This window comes from Microtus ochrogaster, chromosome 10 (genome assembly GCF_000317375.1).
Source record: "Microtus ochrogaster isolate Prairie Vole_2 chromosome 10, MicOch1.0, whole genome shotgun sequence".
NCBI classification, from domain to species: Eukaryota; Metazoa; Chordata; class Mammalia; order Rodentia; family Cricetidae; genus Microtus; species Microtus ochrogaster.
The window spans coordinates 48,509,284-48,522,805 of record NC_022016.1 but is presented as its reverse complement, the minus strand read 5'-3'; the positions used below and the strand labels follow the sequence as shown (position 1 = coordinate 48,522,805).

At 41.3% G+C, this 13,522-nt stretch overlaps 2 protein-coding genes and 1 non-coding gene across 7 annotated transcripts in view; all 3 read left to right on the top strand.

Moving 5' to 3' along the window:
- Znf436 (zinc finger protein 436) overlaps window positions 1-1,857 on the top strand; it is a 22,812-nt gene extending 20,955 nt beyond the window's left edge. The window contains exon 4 of the mRNA XM_013348304.2: window positions 1,528-1,857. Coding sequence (XP_013203758.1) covers window positions 1,528-1,857 — 330 coding nt within the window. The remainder of the gene's footprint in view (window positions 1-1,527) is intronic.
- The window catches only part of Hnrnpr (heterogeneous nuclear ribonucleoprotein R), a 35,213-nt gene continuing 23,529 nt past the window's right edge, over window positions 1,839-13,522 (top strand). Inside the window, exons 1-5 of one of the 5 annotated variants that reach the window (XM_026781939.1) lie at window positions 1,839-1,955; window positions 4,994-5,162; window positions 7,318-7,436; window positions 8,002-8,109; window positions 11,174-11,287. In XM_026781939.1, the coding sequence (XP_026637740.1) occupies window positions 5,006-5,162; window positions 7,318-7,436; window positions 8,002-8,109; window positions 11,174-11,287 (498 nt within the window). In that variant the 5' untranslated portion in view covers window positions 1,839-1,955; window positions 4,994-5,005. The remainder of the gene's footprint in view (window positions 1,956-4,993; window positions 5,163-7,317; window positions 7,437-8,001; window positions 8,110-11,173; window positions 11,288-13,522) is intronic. The other 4 variants (XM_005353016.3, XM_026781940.1, XM_026781942.1 and 1 more) reach the window with 4 other exon arrangements.
- Window positions 9,297-9,425, top strand: LOC113456724. The gene has a single exon (XR_003377474.1). It is a non-coding gene; the product is annotated as a small nucleolar RNA SNORA8 (small nucleolar RNA).

The window sequence follows — 13,522 nt, the reverse complement described above, 5'->3', positions numbered from 1 at the left end:
GAGCCACCATGTGGTTGCTGGGAATTGAACTCAGGACCTTTGGAAGAGCAGGCAATGCTCTTAACCACTGAGCCATCTCTCCAGCTCCACAAATTAGATTTATTAGCAGGGCATGGTGGCACATGCTTATAATCCCAGCACTCGGGAGGCAGAGGCAGGGGGATCTCTGTGAGTTTAGGGCTAGCCTGGTCTACAGAGTGAGTTTCAGGACAGTGAGGGAGACATGAAAAGATCCTGTCTAATCCATGGCTGTTATGTTGGGATCTGGTCAAGAGAAATAATTGAGGGTCTGGGTTAGCATCAGAGCCCTCTTTTGTGACAGGGTTTCTCTGTGTAACCGTCCTGGCTGTGCTGTTCTGAAACTCACTTTGGCCTTGAACTCAGAGTACACTTGGCTCAAAGTCAGGTTTCCTGTTTTTTGTTTTTTTTTTTTAAAGATTTATTTATTCACTATGTATACAGTATTCTGTCTGCATGTATGCCTGCCGGCCAGAAGAGGACACCAGATCTTGCTCCAGATGGTTGTGAGCCACCATGTGGTTGCTGGGAATTGAACTCAGGACCTCTGGAACAGCAGGCAGTATTCTTAACCTCTGAGCCATCTCTCTAGCCCCCAGAATAGGATTTCAATTTTTACAGTTCTATAGACAGGGAAGTCCAACGTTGTTGGACACACAGGGTAAGAGCCTTCTTGCAATGTCACTCTATGGTGGGAGCGCAAAAGATGTAGAGAAAACCAGAGTCAGATATCAAGCTCACAGCCTGAAGGCCTTCCACAGTGAGCTTTAACCCATTGAGGGTGGAGTCCTAGTGCCTGAAACACCTCCCATTAAAGGCCCCACCTCTCAACACTGTCACAGAGGCCATCAAGTTCTCCACATGTGCATTCTTTCAGATGTACATTAAAAAACGCAGGGCTCGATGAACAATTTGGTTTATTGGGTTTGAGGAACTTCATTTCCAGATACATTTGGAAGCAGATCCCTTGACCCTCACTGAATTGGCAGTTGGGTTTGGGATAGGAGTGACAGGTGAGAGGTTTATGAATAACAGGAATTAGTCTCTTTGGGGAAACGAACGCTTTGCCTCCTGGTAGATCCAGTGTCCCACCTACTCTATGCTCCAAACTCTGGAGTCCTTGACTTCTGTTAACATGACTCTTGAGTCCGATCCACTTTATTCTGTGTGGAAAGGAGCCAGGGAGGGAAACAAGCACTTTTCCCGATCGTTCCAAGGGATGCTTTTCTACCGAAAAATCTCCAGCCAAACGATTCAAGTCATCCTTCAGTTGTGTTTCGACTGGAGCCAAAGTGATCTAGCGACGGAGCCGAGCGTGGAAAAGGGTGTGTTTGGGACCTCCGCTATCCGCTCTCTCAGCAAGGCGTGAGGGAGGACTGGGAGATAAGCAACTCCCGCGCCGGGTAGCAGCGCCATTGCAGAGCGTGGCCGCAAGGACCCGAGGGGGCGGGGCTCCGGAGGCGGCCACGCGGCGCGAGGCCTAGATTTTCGGCCTCGTAACCGTGCTAGACGAAGTGGGAGGAGCTTCGGCCACGCAAGGCCTGCAGCCCCGCAGCCTCGCCACTACTAGGGGCTCCCACCAACAGACCCCTTTGTGTGCATGCCCCCGCCCCGGAGGCGCCTCAGCCAGTGGCGCTGAGAACCCTCATTGGCTCAGCCCGACGGCCACGCCGATTGGCTAGCGGAGCCACCGGCATAGGGGCCACTCTCCCTCTTTCTTATTGGCCCGCTGAACTGCCCGTCACGCAACCTCCCGAGCTGATTGCTCGGCCGCACGGAGTCCCTGGAAGCAGTTCCGGGAAACCCCGCGTGCTGCCGGGATCGCGTCTCGGTCCATGAGGGGGGGAGGGGGTGGCGCGCGCGCCATTTCTAGTCGTTTTCAAAGCGCCTCGCGCTGATTCTCACGGGCCCGGCCGCCGGCCCCCCGCTCTACCCTGGTGAGTCTCGCGCCGGCCCGTGGGGGGAGGGGCCGGGAGTCCCGGTCTGACCGGACTCGGCCGGGCCCGGGCTCGGCGACCTGGTCTACAGTTTGGGTCTTTGCTCCGAGGCCCGAGGGTGGGGGTGGGGATGGGCCGGGGGCGGCTTCTGCTCGGGCCGACCGCGCAGCCGTGGGCCCGAGTCCTGCCGCGGCGCTCCTCTCTCGCTCATCACCCTCAGCCCCTCCGGTTCCCGGTCCCTCGGTCCGCCGTCCTCTGCGCGGCCTGCCGGTCTCGCGGTGCTTTTCCCGCCTCCGCCCTCCGCTCTCGGCGGCCCGGCCGGGCTTAGTATTTCAGGCGTTTTCTTGACCTCAGCGCTCTCCCCCTAGGCCCGCAATCGGGCCTGGCCCGCATCTTGCCGGGCTTCGAGTGGGATGTGTTGAGAACCGGGTCGCGCCCGAGGGGGTGGGGTGAGCCGAGGGCGGGGTGCAAATCCCAGGGTTACCTGAGCGGGGAGCAAAACTTTTGTGGGAGTCGGAGCGGAGGGGCCGAGGTGTGTGTGGGGGGGTGCCTCCTACCCGATTCCCGTCCTGCATGCTTGGAGCCTAGATTTGAAGGAAAAAATGACTACTAGAGGCCGTGACACTTGGTTTCGAGCGGCGCCTGAGCTAGGTAATTCTGAAAATGTCCTAGGCGCTCCAGATTGAAAAAGCGCTTCTTTTTTTAGACGGTAGTGACCATGTGGCCAGAATTTCAAGACGAGAGCCCAGGGGTTCTTGAAAGGGCCAGTCCTTTCTTGTTAACCGGCTTGAGAATACTTTTTCCTCCTGCCCTTGGAATCAGTCGTAGTGATTAAGGGCTTGACACTACCGAGCTTTGAGATAACGGTTAGCCTTCGTTGGTTCTTTTAAAGCCCTTCTCTTTACATTTTGCTTAGAGATGCTCGCCAGAAGTCAGGGAGGAGCTAGTATTGACTTCCCAAGTCTCCCAGTGGCCCTTATAAATCCTACTTTAAATGGCTTTATTTTTTTTCAAAAAAAAAAAGTTTAGGTCAAAGATTTCAGTTACGTTAGTATATTTGCTGCATCCAGAAATATGGTTTGGCTGTGTGGCATTGTGTTGCATTGACATGAGTTTTAAATGGTCTCATAATATAAAAGTCTTTTAAATGAGCACTTTGTATTCGGCTTGAGGTTTTCTTTGTCTTGTTCTGAAGGTTTTATTTTCTGAAGTCTATTTTACTTTTTTTGTGTTAAAGTTGACAAAATGGAAATTTTAAAACAATTTCAATATCAGTGATAGTCATAAATGTCTTGTGCTTAATACATAACTTGTCATTTTGCTTCACGCATACTTTAAAAAAAAACACCTTAACAGATACTCATTGAACTTCTCCGTTAATTTGCTTCTCCTGTAACCTAGTATTCACAGGTGCAGTGCTGTGATGGTCTTGTGGTAGAACTTTTGAGTTGTGGTCTTACTGTAGTGTTTGGGAGGGGATGGGAAAACACAACTCTATGTTCACAAAAAGATTGGGGATTTTAGAATACTTCTGAGAGGACTAGGTTGTATTTGCTCATCTTATGTGCTAATAGTTTCTTGTGCCGCCAGTTTTGGATGTTTCCATTTTTTGCCAGTTTATCAGAATCTGAGGCTTTCCTTGAGATACGTTTATCTATTCAGACTTTGACTACAGTCGGCGTCTCTGTAGAGAGAGTTTCGTGATGCTGGGAAGTCATGCAGTTCAGGTCATTCTCAGAGTAACTCCGTTCACATTTTCCTTCCTGCTGTTGCCTCCCTGCCCTCTTCGGCTTTCTCCTCTCATTAACTTCAACTAAATACCAGTGGACGTTCAAGTGAAGAGTTGTTTTACATCAAGAAACAGCACCTGGCGCATTTGCATAGTGTTTGATGAGTAATCTGGAAGTGATTGGTTATTTTAGGAGTTAGTGCTTTTAGGTGACTTGTATTTTCTTCTTAGCTGTCTATCTTGAGTTTCTTTAAGAAAAGTAGGCATTTTCTTGAGACCCACCGTCATCATGCCTTTATTTCAGTATGTTCCACAATATCTTTATTGTGCCACCAGTTATCTTCATCACATTATAATTTCACCGCAAACAAACACTTAAATTCCCTGACTCTGAGGTAGTATAGACTGGCCTTGTATGCTTTTGTGATTATTTACTCTCTCTTCAGGGAATTAGTCCATTTCAGCATTATATACAGGCTGAACATACAAAATGATTTTGGTAGGCTAATCTGAGAAATCTGGCTGAAGTTTATTCCAAGCAGATAGTGTTTGTGAAGTGTTTTGGAAGTTGTCCATTCAGCATTTTTTGCAGCTTTCTTTCACTGACAAGAAAAATTAAGTTTGTACTTCTGATTTTTTTAAAGCAAAAAGCAACCTCAACTTATTTTTACGTAGACTTTAAACAATGGCTTAGCTTTTAAAGTTGGTCATTTTTTCTTTTAAATCTGTGAATGGGAATAGCAAATTAATCTTAGAACAAAATTAATGTGAAAGTTGTGTTTTTTGTTTTTGTTTTTAAGTTAGATGGAGAGAATCCAAGCCACCAGCTCGTTGAACTAGATACAACATGGATTTATTTCATAGCTATGTTGTTTCTGAAGCAGAGCTAGGAAAAATGGAAAGTTCTTAAACCTTGACTAAGTGATGTGTGGGTATTCATTCTGCTTTAAACCAAACTTTAGAAATCTATAAGCTGAGGGGCTTTTAGGATTTTGTGGTGGTTTGTTGATCTGCTCCCCAGAACACAATGGCTGCTTTTGTTACTCAGCAATTGTACCTTCAGTAAATTCAAGCCCTTTTAACCCAGAGTACATGAAGTTGCTTAAGAATCTAATACTTCCATGTACGTTTTCTATAGTTTCACAAGATTATTATTGAAAATTTAGATCAGATGCTCACAAAAGGCATAAGATATTCTGGATAGTTGTTATTAGCAGCATGTGTACAAATTAGTTCAGATAAGTCATGCATTGTCCTACAAACTAGTTATTTCTGGCTTAATGTAATATAGCTCCTGAATTTTTTCCAGCAGCATAATAAAATGGCTAATCAGGTGAATGGTAATGCGGTACAGTTAAAAGAAGAGGAAGAACCAATGGATACTTCCAGTGTAACTCACACAGAACACTACAAGACACTGATAGAGGCAGGCCTCCCACAGAAGGTGGCAGAAAGACTTGATGAAATATTTCAGACAGGTATAATATGCATTTCTTGTTTCTGACTGGTTATGAAAGTGAGGGCAAACCACGTTGAATTTTACAGATTTTTAAGGTTAAATAATGCTTACTGTTTCTGATCTGTGTAGAGCTGAATGAATATACTTTCCCTTCATTGAGGGCATATTGGGTTTGACTTTGATATTCCTATTTTATTATTTTGAAGCCTTCTTAGTGTTGAATATGCAGTCTTAGTTGTTTCAGAACAGAACATCAATTTGTCTTAGATTTACTACCAATTAAAATGTATGTTTCAGCATACCAAATTTTGCATTTCCCCTTAACCTAAATCAGTCATCATTTTGCTTTTACTTTTCTACTTTTAGCTTTTTAAAAGTGACTGTTAAATCAGCTTAGGTCTGATTAGGTGGCATAATAAGAAGAATAGTTAGACTGTACTGTCTGAAATGATAATATGTCAGACTCCTTGAGAGTTTGTGGCCTGTCTAGTTTCTAATAGACAGAAATTCACATCTCTCAGTAATTTGGAAGTGTTTGGTTTGTAACAGCTGTTTTTTGTTTTTGTTTTTTTTTCTTAATGTGTAAGTCCCATGCTCAAGTACTTAAGCAAATTTGAACATCTTAATTTGGTTGGTTGTAAGTGGTGTGAAGTTTTAAAGAGGGAGAGAAATATTTACCCTTAGGGAATGGTGTTCGTAAATAAATGTGTCCTCCTTTGGGGCCATAGATGGAAACTTTCTTCCTCTGTGTTTGTGTGCCTATTCAGATCAGGAGAGAGGATTGAATTGTTTCTCTTAGACTAAGTTTCAAATACAGTAGACAAATAGCTGTGCTTTTGTTCTTAAAATATTTTAAATCTCACAGTTGAGATTTAATTTTAGATACTAAAATGGCTTATAAAAATGACTCCTGAGTGATGGTCCCACTTGAAAACCAGTTCTTAGGAACTTTCTGTGACATTCTGCCCTAGAGAACTGGCAGTGATCTGCTTAGAGATGCTCCCTGTATAGTGTTTTGTTACTGCTAAGAGGCTGATGGTTTGGGTGTAGGATTGTATTGACAGGATGGATTGATGATTGTCCTGAGTTGTGGCTTTGGGTGGTGGTATGAAATATTCAAGTAAGTCACTTAGCCATGCTCATTTTGAGCTTTTAAAACGTGACATGGCAACGTTTTTAATCAATAACTTTGCAAGTGGCATCACGTTTATTTTCAATTTATTTACTGTATGAAATAAAGTTCTTTTTGGCTTTTCTAGAATAGGATCACTTTTGGTGTTGGTTCATATGGACTTGGGGAAGGGGCTGTTAATCTGTCAAATATTTCTATTTTACATTGGATCAATTCTGAAAAGGTGCCTTATGTATTAAGTTATTTTAAACATAGATATTCTGTTTGAGTTAAGGAGACTACATATATAGAATGCAGCACATATATATTCTGCATACTTTATTTAAAAATCTAACATTTTTACTGACATTTAAAAGAAATGGTCATTATTGACAGTGTTGTGAATGCCACAGCATCTTTTAAGTCTTGGCTTGTTATTTCAGAAAAAGACTGCCATAAATACAACGTTCAGAGCTGATTTAGCAAGCTGCACTTGCATTTGTAGAATCATTGAAAATTATGCCTTTCCACATTCTGACTGCAGCAAAATAGATGCTTGGATAAATACATTTTAATTTATCATTGGTGCTAAGGAGGGAAAACCTTTGACACTTTTTGGAGTGGAAAGAATTAAGTAAAATTGGTTCTCCTAATTTTTCCTACATCTTCCATGGTGAACAATTAAAACAACCTGTGATTTGAATATTTATCAAGAAATACAGTGTATTCTTGCCACTCTAATATAAACCAGAATTTCTTAAATGAATGGTTCATTTTAGTGCAGTATGTGCCTCAGACTTTCAGAACTTACTGCTATTTGGAAAGTTGGAAACATTTTAGGATCTTGAGATTTTTTGTTGTTGTTGTTTTAGTTAAAATTCATGCTTATAGTTGACATTTTATGTTTGATTTTTGTACTTTCTACATCTTATTTGTATAACTATATATATGCATATAGTTAAATGAGAATGTAGTTTGTAAGAAATGAATGTAACAGCTCTCGCTAGGACAGTTTAGCTTGCCTCTTTGCAATAATGTTAACCCTTTTCAATTTGATTTTTAGGGTTGGTAGCTTATGTCGATCTTGATGAAAGAGCAATTGATGCTCTCAGGGAGTTTAATGAAGAAGGAGCTCTGTCTGTACTACAGCAGTTCAAGGAAAGTGACTTATCTCATGTTCAGGTAAGGTCAGTACTAGCAAATGCCTCTGAGCAGTTAATAGTCTGCAGCTTTTGAACTGTGACAGTCCTGTTTTTGCCTGTGGGGAAATGGTCTTTTTGTGTGTATGACTATCTCTCCTTTGAAAAACTTAAGGGAAAAAAGATCTGTGTCAGAGTTTCAGAAGCATAAGCACAAAGCAAAAGTCTTCTTCACCTTTTTATACAGTAAGTTCCTTCAAAAGCTTAACCCATGGTTTGATTATTGTTATTATTAAGATTTATAAGTTTGAATTACTTACATTAAAAATATTCTTTGGGTTATTTGATCTGTTTTTGTGTGAGAAATACTTTTAGACATCTTGGAAAGATAGTCCAGCTTCAGTTAAATATTAATAAATGGAACACATTTTTCCCCCCTCCAGTTTTGAAGGTAAGCTCCCTGAGGCTGTCTGTTCCTGTCTCTGGTACATAGTGACTACCATAAAAATATCTGTTAAATGAATGGAATGAAAATGAAATTTCATTGTGTATTTGACCCTTCAGAGATTCCTGGTAATTCTTCCTTTTGGATTGCTTGCATGTTTTAGAACAAAAGTGCATTTTTATGTGGAGTTATGAAGACCTACAGGCAGAGAGAGAAACAGGGCAGCAAGGTGCAGGAGTCCACAAAAGGGCCCGATGAGGCAAAGATCAAGGTAAACACGACTGGGGCAGGGGCTACAGTATCGGTGCAAAAGCTCTAATTCAGGCCCTTCCTTCGTCTGACATAGATGCATGCTTTTACTTTCTTTATAAGCAACTGTTGATATTTTGTTTGTTTGCTACAGGGTCCCATTATGCAGCTCAAGCTGGCATGGTACTCACTGTGTATCCCAGGCTGGTCCCAAATTCATGGAGATCCTGCCTCAGCCTCCTGAGTGTTGAAGTGAAAGGCCTGAACTGAGCTAGTCTGGGACTTTTTCCCTTGGGAAAAACTGTTGTATACTAACTTTCTTTTTAAATTTTCCCTGACCTCAGTTTATTTATAAATGGTAATGGTTGTGCTTACCTCCTGGAGTAGTGGAGATAAAGTGTATTCATATGTAAAGTGTCTATCCTCTCCAATCATCATTATTATTTAGATAAACTGTTTTGAAAGACAAATAGGCTTTTCTTGAAAGACCTAGTAAATGGGTATTGTTTTGTAGAGATTACCCCCAACCCTAGCCTTGGGGATCTGACCCAGTGCTTCACACATGCTAAGCAAGTGCTTGATCCTGAGCTGGACTACCAGATTTAATTTGAATGGTATTGAATGTTGGAGTTGTTTGTTAGGGTGGCTTATGTTTAGATATACCTAACTTTGTAATGTGCCTTTACACTTTTCTCCTCACCATTTGTAAAGTGACCTAGTCGCATTCCTTTAAAAATTTCAAACTAATGCCAGCCAGCCTGGTCTACAAGAGCTAGCTCCAGGACAGGCTCCAAAGCTACAGAGAAACCCTGTCCTGAAAAACAAAAACAAAAATTCAAACTAAAAAACTCTGGTTGACCCCTTAACGACTCAAAGATCCCAGCCTTTAAAGATTTTTACTTCCAGAGTACCCCCTCTGTTTTGCTGAAGGTTTCTCTCTTTCTCTCTCTCTCTCTCTCTCTCTCTCTCTCTCTCTCTCTCTCTCTCTCTCTCTCTGTATGTATCTCTCTTGCTGAAGGTTTCTCTCTTTCTCTCTCTCTCTCTCTCTCTCTCTCTCTCTCTCTCTCTCTCTCTCTCTCTCTCTGTATGTATCTCTCTTTTTTTCTTCATCCCTAATTAAAGCCTTTCTTTAACCGCCTTCAATTCTGGTTTGAGGTAGTAGTTTAACAATTTGCATTTACTAACTAGCTGATTGGCTGTCTATTTGCCTTTAGTGATGGGTATACTATGGAAATAATATATGTAGTTCAAAAGACAGTAAAATAGAAATTCACTATCTGGCATTGTTGGTTTCCTGGCTTTGTGCAAGATAAACCTGGTATTTCTAATGATACAGTTAAAAAAAGAGAAATAATTTGTATATAAGTTAAGAGTATCTGTTGTTGTGATAATACTATGACCAAAAGCAATTTGGGAAGGAAAAACGTTTATTCCATCACAGTCCATCACTGAGGAAAGTCAGAGCAGAAACTCAAGGCAGGAACCTGGAGGCAGGAACTGATGCAGAGTCTGTTGAAGAACCTTACTTACTGCCTTCCTTCCCATAGTTTGCCTATTTTGCTTTTTTATACACCCTGGGACCACCTGTCTAGGGATGGCATTGCCTTCGTGTGTTGAGCCCTCTTATATCAATCGTTAATTAAGAATATACCCCATAGACTTGCCAGGCAGTTTTATGGAGTTTTTATTAATTAAGAGTCCTTCCTAGATATGTCTAGGTTGTATCAAGTTGACAATCCAACCAGTACAATTGCTAATTTGTATGTTATTTGTATAATATGTATACTTGGTTGTATTTGATATTACATGTATATTTGTTTTTAAAAGCTTTGAATCAAAGGTAGAAAAATGAAAGATCCAAGACGTCCATCCCTGTGGAATCTTAGGGTTAACTAAACCTAATACACGTAAATCTGGTGTTGCTTTGTATAATTAGAAACTTAACATGCAGAACTCTTCTCTTTCTTGGTAGATTGCATATTTCGTTTGCCAGCAAAAGATGCTCTATGTGCCTTTCATATGAATGCTACCTATAGTGCATGCTTTTTGAGGACAAGGGCATATTTTCTATGACATAACTGTTAATAAAATGGGACGATAATCAAGAAATAATAAGGTTTCTTCTTTTGAAATCTGAATATATTTGGTAGTTGCCAGATTTAGAGTATACTTTGAGAATTTCCAGTTTTCCTGGACTTTGTTATAGTAAGAATATTCAACAAATAAATGGAACTGGAGTTAAGGACATTTATGAGCCTCCATTTGTGTGCTGGGAATCAAACTTAGGTCTTCTGCAAGAGCCGTAGATGCTTTTTATTTCAGAGCCTTATCTCTGGCCACTCCCTTTAGATATTTTAGTGTTGTTTTTAATTATATATATGTGTGTGTGTTTGAGTATAGGTTTGTGCACATGACTACAGTGCCCGTGGAGGCCAGAAGAGGGTATTGGGCCCCTGGACCTGGAGTTACAGTTAGTTTATTATGAGATAGTTCACAAGATTGCTGGGAACTAATCTATGATCCTCTGCAAGACCAGTAAACTCTTTTAATTGCTAATCTATGCTTGCTTTTTGCTTTTATTTGAGACATAGCATCTCTGTGTAGCTCTGACAGTCCTAGAACTCTCTCTGTAGAGATCTATCTGCTTCTCTGCATCCTGAGTGCTTGGATTAAAGGCATGCATTACTATAGCCAGGCCCCATCCCAGGTTTTTATGTGATACTGGGGTTAGAACCCAGGGCTTCAAGCTAGCTAGATAAATACCTTTATCAACTAAGTTATATTTTCAGGTGCTTCCTTCTAATCTCACCATAAAATACATTAAAAAAATTTATTTAACTTTATTTTATGTGCATTGGTATGAAGGTATCAGATCTCCTGGAGTTGTGAGCTGCCATGTGGGTTCTGGGAATTGAACCCAGGTCCTCTGGAAGAACTGCCAGTGCTCTTAACCCACTGAGTCATCTCTCCAACCCTCCATAAAATACATTTAATAAGATGCTATAGTAACTTAAAAAAGATTATTATACTGATTTGTGTGTGTTTATATTTTCAAGTATAACAGATGTGTAATTAATTATGTTTAGGCCTTGCTTGAGAGGACTGGTTATACTCTGGATGTAACCACAGGACAAAGGAAGTATGGTGGTCCTCCACCAGACAGTGTGTACTCAGGTGTGCAACCTGGAATTGGAACAGAGGTACGTCTTATCCTTTTGCCAAAATTCTTTCCAGTGTATTAACTGTATTATCTAGTGTATGACGGGGGTAAAGTACTTTATTCTTTTCAAAGTGTTATATTTGGTGCTATCTATATACACTTTGTGCCATTGTTACAAAGGTTAATCTTTTTTTTTTTTTCTTTCTGGTGTTTGGAGACAGGGTTTCTCTGTGTAGCCCTGGATGTCCTGGAACTCACTCTGTAGACCAGGCTGGCTTTGAACTCAGAGATCTTCCTGCTTTTGCCACCAGAGTGCTGGGAGTAAAGGTGTGCACCACCACTGCCTGTTGCAAGGATAATCTTGGTGTAGATATCTCAATACTTTTTTGTTTTTGTTTTTTTGAGATAGGGTTTCTCTGTGTAATAGTTTTGACTATTCCTGAAACTTGCTTTGTAGACTATGCTGGCCTTGAGCTCACAAAGAAGATCATTCCACCTCCTTAGTGCTGGGATTAAAGTGTGCACAAAGAAATACAGAATTTGAGCTACTGCTAAAGGGAGAAGCCGTTATCTACCTATCATCTATCTGTCTACCTACCTATTTCCCTCCCTCCCTCCCCCCCTGGTGGTTTTTCGTGTTTGTTTGTTTGTTTATTTATTTATTATGGATACAATATTCTGTTTTGCATATATGCTTGCAGGATCTAGAAGAGGACACCAGACCTCATTACAGATGGTTGTGAGCCACCATATGGTTGCCGGGAACTGAACTCGGGTCCTTTGGAAGAGCATGCAATGCTCTTAACCACTGAGCCATCTCTCCAGCCCCCTGTTTGTTTGTTTTTGCCTTAATTTTTTTGGGGGGGGGTGCTAAGAATTTGAGTTTGGGGCCTCATGCATTCTGAACAAGTGTTCTACCATTGTGTTACGCCCTTGACTCAGACCTTTTATTTGAAATGGTATCTTTTTTTTTTTTCTCTTATATTTTCTGAGACAGGGTTTCTCTTTGGCTGACCTCGAACTCACAGAGATCCGTCTGCCTTTGCCTCCCAAGTACTGAGATTAAAGCATGCACCACCCCTGCCCAGCTAAGAAGTAACTCTTGACTTTTGTGAAAGTTTCTTGCTCATACTGCTGGAGTGCTGGGGTGCACAAGTTTACTGAACACCAGGTTTATGCAATGCTGAGCATCTAACCCAGAGTTCTTGTGTGCTCAGTAGACAAGTACCCTACTCATTAGGTTCCTCCTACATCCTATAGCCCTAGTTCCCCATGTGCTTTTTATTGTAGCATTCTCCTATCTTTTAAATGGAGAAACTAGGCAATAAAATAACCCGTTATAGCAGGGACTTTTTTGGATTTGATGTCTCCATTGTCTATTTTTAGTACTTAGCATAGATCCAGGAACACAGTGCACACAGTATTTGATGAAAGATTTTGTGTGTGTGTGTGTGTGTGTGTGTGTGTGTGTGTGTGTGTGTGAGTGTGAGTGTGTGAGATAGTATCTCATTGGGATGTGGGTGTGATGGAGGATATGAGTGTGAGAGTACAGTTGTGTGAAGGATGGAAGTCAGAAAACTGCTTTTGGGAGCCCGTTCCTTCTGTCAATTCTGGGGACTGAACTCAGATCATCAGGCTTGTTTAACAAGTGACTTAACCCTCTGAGGTATTTGCTGGACCTCATACAGTCCAGGCTACACTTGAACTTGCTGTCTAGCCTCTCAGGGGCTGGGATTACAGCCATGTGCTACATTCCCTTGTTAAATTCCCTTTTAAATAGCATGATAGGGGTGAGGAGGATAAGGGTAACTTCTTAGATAATCACGGTGTCTGCTCATTATTTGGGGAGTATCATTGTTAGACATTAGAGTTAAGTTTTAGGTTGTCTGTTAGAGACATAAGAAATTAAAAATTTACTCAGCCTTCCATATGGACAGTTTTTAAGGAGAGTGGCATCTTTACACTATTATAAATTGAATGGTCATAAAAGCTAAAACATATATATATTAAATTTATTATGTATACAATCGTTTCTCTGCATGTATGCCTGCAGGCCAGAAGAGGGCACCTCATTACAGATGTTTGTGAGCTATCATGTGGTTGCTGGGAATTGAACTCAGGACCTTTGGAAGAGCAGGCAATGCTCTTAACCGCTGAGCCATCTCTCCAGCCCCAAAAGCTAAAACTTTGATGACCTAAAGAAAAGATAATTTTTTTGTTTGTAAATGGATAAGCAAAGATGACTGTAGTTAGCATTACTTTAAAGAAAAAAAAA